General features: G+C 46.6%; 1 protein-coding gene across 1 annotated transcript; it reads right to left on the bottom strand.

Annotated features, from left to right (window-relative positions):
- Positions 1-4,913: 4,913 nt before the first annotated feature.
- Positions 4,914-6,257, bottom strand: LOC138905109 (uncharacterized). The gene is made up of 2 exons (XM_070193611.1): positions 6,074-6,257; positions 4,914-5,233 (listed from the first exon to the last, which is right to left on the bottom strand). Exons 1-2 carry the CDS (start codon positions 6,255-6,257, stop codon positions 4,914-4,916), a joined length of 504 nt encoding a protein of 167 aa, XP_070049712.1.
- Positions 6,258-6,726: the final 469 nt, after the last annotated feature.

Genomic DNA, 6,726 nt, shown 5'->3' with positions numbered 1-6,726 from the left:
CATAGGAATGAGACAATATAAGAAAAACAGAGAAACATGGAAAATAGGTAAATTGGCGGCACATAAGTACTCGTCACCTCACATATACGCCACTCACATGAATGTTACTTAGCAAGTAATCTAAGGTTCCTAATTCTCTCAAGTCAGGGTTAGACACAACACTTATCTCGCTACGAAAGCCACTTAATTCTCAATCACAGCTTTTCCTTTGAATTCACCTCCAAACCACTCGTATCTATTCAAAAATGACTCAATAATATCAAATATTGCTAAAGGAATCAATTATATTGCATAAATTAAATTTTCTAAATTTTCCTCCAAAAAGTCAAAAAATCAACCCGGGCCCGTTTTGTCAAAACCCGAGGTTCAGACCAAAATCCATTTACCCATTCACCCCCGAGCCCGAATATATAATTGGTTTTTGAATCCGACCTCAAATTGAGGTCTAAATCCCCAAATTTTCAAAATTCCTAGTTTCTACCCTAACCCCTAATTCTACCATGAAAACTCTAGATTTTAGGTTGATAATTCAAGAAAGGTAATGGGTAATTCAAAGAAAATGGTTTAGAACCACTTACCAACACTTTGGGGAAGAAAATGACTCTTGAAAATCGTCTCTACCCGTTTGGTTCTTGAAAAATGTTGAAGAAATGGCTTAAACCCGTGTTTGTTTCTGTTTTATGCACTGGGCGACAATGTGCATCGAGTTCGCGGGGCCACTATCGCATTCGCAAAGGGTACTGGCTGCCAAGCCTTCGCGTTCGTGAGACACTGCTCGCGTTTGCGATGGTTACTCCCCTTGGCCTTCGCGTTCGCGAGGCATTGCTCGCGTTCGCGATGAAGGAACGACCAACCCACCCCCAGGTCCCTAAGTGCTTCGTGTTCGCGATGAGCTGGTCGCGTTCGCGAAGGGTAAATCCCCCATCACTTCGCGTTCACGAAGACGAAGTCTCATCCTCACCAGTTTACTATTCGCGTTCGCGAGAGGACCTTCGCGAACGCGAAGAAGGATATGCCAGACACTAGAATCTACAGAAAACCAGATTTTTCCCAAGTCCAAAACATCCCGTGGCCTATCCGAAACTCACGTGAGCCCTCGGGGCTCCAAACCAAACATGCACACAAGTCTAAAAACATCATACGGACTTGCTCGAGTGATCAAATTGCCAAAATACCACCTAGAACTACGAATTTAGCACCAATTCAAATGAAATTTTCAAGAACACTTTAAAGTTTTTATTTTCTCAACTGGACGTCCGAATCACGTCAAATCAACTCCGTTTCTCACCAAATTTCACAGGCAGGTCTTAAATATCATATTGAACCTGTACCGGGGTCCAGAACCAAAATACGGACCCGATACTAACATTGACAAATATCAATCAATTCTTAAAAATAAATAATTTTCAAACTTTTAATTTTCATCAAAAATTCATAATTCAAGCTAGGGACCTCTAAATTCGATTTCGGGTATACGCCCAGGTCCCATAATTTGATACGGACCTACCGGGACCGTCAAAGCACGGATCCGGGCCCATTTACCAAAAATGTTGACCGAAGTCAACTAAAATCAACCTTTAAGGCAAAATTTTTTATTTTCATTAGTTTTCAACATAAAAGATTTTTGAAAACTTGCCCGGACTGTGCACGTAAATCGAGGAGGGTGAAAATTAGATTTTTAAGGCTTAAGAACGCAGATTCGAGTTCTAAAACATAAGATGACCCTTTTGGGTCATCACATTCTCCACCTCTAAAATAATCGTTCGTTCTCGAACGGACATAGAAAAGTACCTGGGCTGGTGAAAAGGTGGGGATATCTACTCCGCATATCGGACTCGGACTCCCAAGTAGCTTCCTCAATAGGCTGACCGCTCCACTGCACTCGAACTGAAGGGTAACTCTTTGATCTCAACTGGCGAACTTGCCGAGCTAGAATTGCCACCGGCTCCTCCTCGTAAGTCAAATCCTTGTTCAATTGGACAGAGCTGAAATCTAACACATGGGACGGATCGCCGTGACACTTTCGAAGCATGGACATATGGAATACCGGATGAACAGCTGCTAAACTAGGTGGTAACGCAAGCCTGTAAGCCACCTCTCCCACTCTCTCTAGAATCTCAAAAGGTCTGATATACCTAGGGATCAACTTGCCTTTCTTTCCGAACCTTATTACACCCTTCATGGGTGATATCCGAAGTAACACTCTCTTTCCGACCATGAATGCAACATCACAAGCTCTACGGTCGGCATAACTCTTCTGCTTGGACTGAGTTGTGCGAAGTCGGTCCTGAATAATCTTGACCTTATCCAAGGCATCCTGTACTAAGTCTGTGCCCAACAACCGAGCCTCTCCCGCCTCGAAGCACCCAACTGGTGACCGACACCGCCTACCATATAATGTCTCATAGGGAGCCATCTGAATGCTCGACATGTAGCTGTTGTTGTAGGCGAACTCTGCAAGGGGCAATAACTGATCCTACGATCCTCCGAAGTCTATAACACAAGCGCGGAGCATATCCTCCAAGATCTGAATAGTACGCTCGGACTGCCCGTCCGTCTGAGGATGAAATGCTTCGCTCAACTCAACCCGCGTACCCAACTCATGCTGAACTGCCCTCCAAAAGTGCGAGGTAAACTGCGTTGCTCGATCAGAAATGATAGACACAGGCACACCGTGAAGACAGACGATCTCCCGGATGTAAATCTCTGCCAACCGCTCCGAGGAATAGGTAACTGGCACAGGAATGAAATGCGTTGATTTAGTCAGCCTGTCCACAATGACCCAAACTACATTGAACTTCCTCTGAGTCCATGGGAGTCCAACAACAAAATCCATAGTGATACGCTCCCACTTCCACTCAGGAATATCTAACCTCTGAAGTAAACCACCAGGTCTCTGATGCTCACACTTTACCTGCTGGCAATTTAGGCACCGAGCTACATAGGCAACTATGTCCTTCTTCATTCGCCTCCACCAATAATGATGCCTCAAGTCCTGATACATCTTGGCGGCACCCAGATGAATAGAATTCCGAGAATTGTGGCACTCCTCAAGGATCAACTCACAAAGTCCATCCATATTAGGCACACAAACACGACCATGTATCCTCAAAACTCTGTCATCTCCAACAGTAACCTACTTGGCATCATCGTGCCGCACTGTGTCTCTAATGACAAGTAAATTTGGATCGTCATCCTGCCGATCTTTGATGCGCTCAAGCAAAGAAGACCGAGCAACTGTACAAGCTAGAACACGGCTGGGCTCAGAAACATCTAACCTCACGAACTGGTTGGCTAAGGCCTGAACATCCAATGCAAGAGATCTCTCACCAACTGGAATATATGCAAGGCTACCCATACTGACTGACTTTCTACTCAAAGCATCGGCCACCACATTGGCCTTCCCGGGATGATACAATATGGTGATATCATAGTCTTTCAATAGCTCCAGCCACCTCCCCTGCCTCAAATTGAGTTCCTTCTGCTTGAACAAATACTGCAAGCTCCGATGATCAGTGAATACCTCACATGGCACGCCATAAAGATAGTGCCTCCAAATCTTCAGCGCGTGAACAGTGGCTGCCAGCTCTAGATCATGAACAATGTAATTCATCTCGTGAACCTTCAGTTGCCACAAAGAATATGCAATAACCTTGCCACCCTGCATCAATACCGCACCCAGACCAATATGAGATGTGTCACAATATACTGTATAAGATCCTGAACCTGTGGGTAACACCAGTACCGGTGCCGTGGTCAAAGCAGTCTTGAAATTCTGAAAGCTTGCTTCACACTCATCTGACCACCTGAACGGGGCACCCTTCTTGGTAAATCTGGTCAATGGGGCTGCTATGGATGAAAATCCCTCCACAAATCGATAGTAAAAGCCCGCCAAACCCAGGAAACTACGGATCTCTGTAGCTGATATGGGTCTAGGCCAGTTCTGGACTGCCTCAATCTTCTTAGGATCCACCTGAATACCCTCTGCTGATACAATGTGACCCAAGAAAGCAACTGAACTCAACCAAAACTCGCATTTTGAGAACTTAGCATATAACTGGTTGTCTTTTAGAGTCTGAAGAACGATCCGAAGGTACTGCTCATGCTCCTCTCGACTGTGGGAGTAGATCAAGATATCATCAATAAACACAACCATAAAGGAATCCGAGTAGGGTTTGAACACCCGGTTCATCAAATCCATGAATGTTGTTGGGGCATTTGTCAGCCCAAATGACATCACTAGAAACTCATAATGCCCATACCGAGTCCAAAAAGATGTCTTAGGAACATCGGATGCCCTAATCCTCAACTGATGATAGCCAGATCTCAAATTAATCTTTGAAAACACCTTGGCACCCTGAAGCTGATCAAATAAATCATCAATCCTCGGCAATGGATATTTGTTCTTGATGGTGACTTTGTTCAACTACCGATAATCTATACACATCCTCATCGATCCATCTTTCTTCTTCACAAACAACACAGGTGTACCCCAGGGCGAGACACTAGGTCTAATGAACCCCTTATTAAGCAAATCTTGCAACTGCTCCTTCAATTCTTTCAACTCTGGCGGGGCCATACGATATGGCGAAATGGAAATAGGCTGAGTGCCCGGAGCCAAATCAATGCAGAAATCAATATCCCTATCGGGTGATATCCCCGGCAGGTCTGCAGGAAACACCTCTGAAAACTCACGAACAACTGGTACCAAATCTATTGAAGGAACCTCCGCACTAGAATCGCGGACATAAGCCAAATAAGCTAGACATCCCTTCTCGACCTCATGTCGAGCCTTCACATAAGAGATAACCCTGCTGGCAGAATGGCCAAGATTCCCTCTCCACTCTAATTGAGGCAACCCCTGCAAGACTAAGGTCACCGTCTTGGCCATTATGATGACATCTAATGTGACATCAAAATGGACGGCTAAGGTGACAATCTAATATAGCATGATAAGGTGACAGCCAATACATACCCAGTATGACATCAAAATCAACCATGTTGAGAAGTAGAAGATCTACACGAGTCTTAAGACTCCCAGTGGTGACCACACACGAACGATAAACACGATCTACAATAATAGCATCTCTCACTGGTGTGGACGCATACACAGGAGCACTCAAATAATCACGTGGCACAACCAAATAGGAAGCAAAATAGGATGACACACACGAGTAAGTAGATCTCGGATCAAATAGAACTGAAGCATCTCTACTGCAAACTGAAACAGTACCTGTGATAACAACGTCAGATGACTCAGCCTCAGGACTAGCTGGGAAAGCATAACACCGGGGCTGGGCCCCACCACCCTGAACTACGTCCCTGGGACGACCTCTAGCTGGCTGGTCTCCACCTTTAATGGCATGACCTCCACCTCTAATAGTTTGGCCTCTACCTCTGGATGCCTGGCCCCTGCCTCTGGCTGGCTGAGTAGGTGGTGCAGCAACTGGTGCCGGGACCATGGCACGTGAACTCTGATGCTGTGAGCTGCCCGTTGCTCAAGGGAAAAATCTAGCGATGTACCTCGGATCACCATAAGTATAACATAACCTCGGCTGCTGTGACTGCTGACCTTGAAACTGGCCCTGTCGACCTGAATAACCACCCTGATAACTCTGGAGTGGAGGTGCACTAATAGGAGCTAGTGGTGTACCGTAGGCTAGCTGGTCGGAATAATGCATCTAAGGGCCACGACCACCCGAGGCACCGTGGGATGCCTGGAGCGCTGAATGAAACGGCCTGGGAGGATGGCCTCTACCAAAATTACTCCTGCCTCTAGATGAGGCACCACTGAACTCACCGGAATGACGGGGTCTCTTGTCAGACCCTTGACCTCCCTGAGTAAGAACCATTTTGACTCGTCTGGCGACGTTAGAAGCCGCCTGAAAAGAAATCGCACTCCTAGTCTCCTTAGCCATCTGCAATCTGATAGGCTGAGCAAGTTCATTAATAAACCTCCTCACCCCCTCTCTCTCGGTGGGAAGCAGAAGAATGGCATGACGGGCCAAATCCACAAAACGGGTCTCATACTGAGTAACAATCATACTGCCCTGCTAGAGACGCTCAAACTAACGGCGACGATCCTCTCTCAATGTGATAGGCAGAAACTTCTCTATGAAGAGCTGAGAGAACTGGTCCCAAGTAAGAGCAGGCGACCCAGCTTGTCTGTTCAACAAGTAATCTCTCCACCATTTCTTGGCGGAACCAGTCATCTGAAATGCAACAAAATCTACCCTATTGGTCTTCACTATACCCATGTTCCGTAAACCCTCGTGACAGCTGTCAAGATACTCCTGGGGATCCTCTGAAGGAGCACCACTGAAGTGAATAGGAAAGAGCTTGGTAAACCTGTCCAATCTCCATAAAGCCTCAGAAGACATAGCTGGCCCATCTTCGACCTGTGCTGCAATAACCGGTTGAACTAATCCGGCTGGCTGAGCTGCTGGAGCCTGATACTGGGGAGCTATCTGCTCCGGAGCGGGAGTGGTTAGTGTCTGGGCTCCTCTTCCAGCCTGAGAGACTGTTGGTGCCATGGGAAATGTGCCAGTCTGGGCCACACTCTCCATAAGGCCCACCAAACGGACCAAAGCGTCCTGAAGTACTGGGGTAGCAATGAACCCCTCCGGAACCTGAGCTGGTCCGGCAGGAGTAGTCTGGGCTGGAACCTCGTCGTCAAGCTCTATCTGAGGCTCCATTGTTGGGGCTGCTGCTCGGGCCCAAGGCTGA

This window comes from Nicotiana tomentosiformis, chromosome 2, assembly GCF_000390325.3.
Source record: "Nicotiana tomentosiformis chromosome 2, ASM39032v3, whole genome shotgun sequence".
Classification (NCBI taxonomy): domain Eukaryota; kingdom Viridiplantae; phylum Streptophyta; class Magnoliopsida; order Solanales; family Solanaceae; genus Nicotiana; species Nicotiana tomentosiformis.
This window is presented reverse-complemented; position numbering and strand designations above follow the sequence as displayed.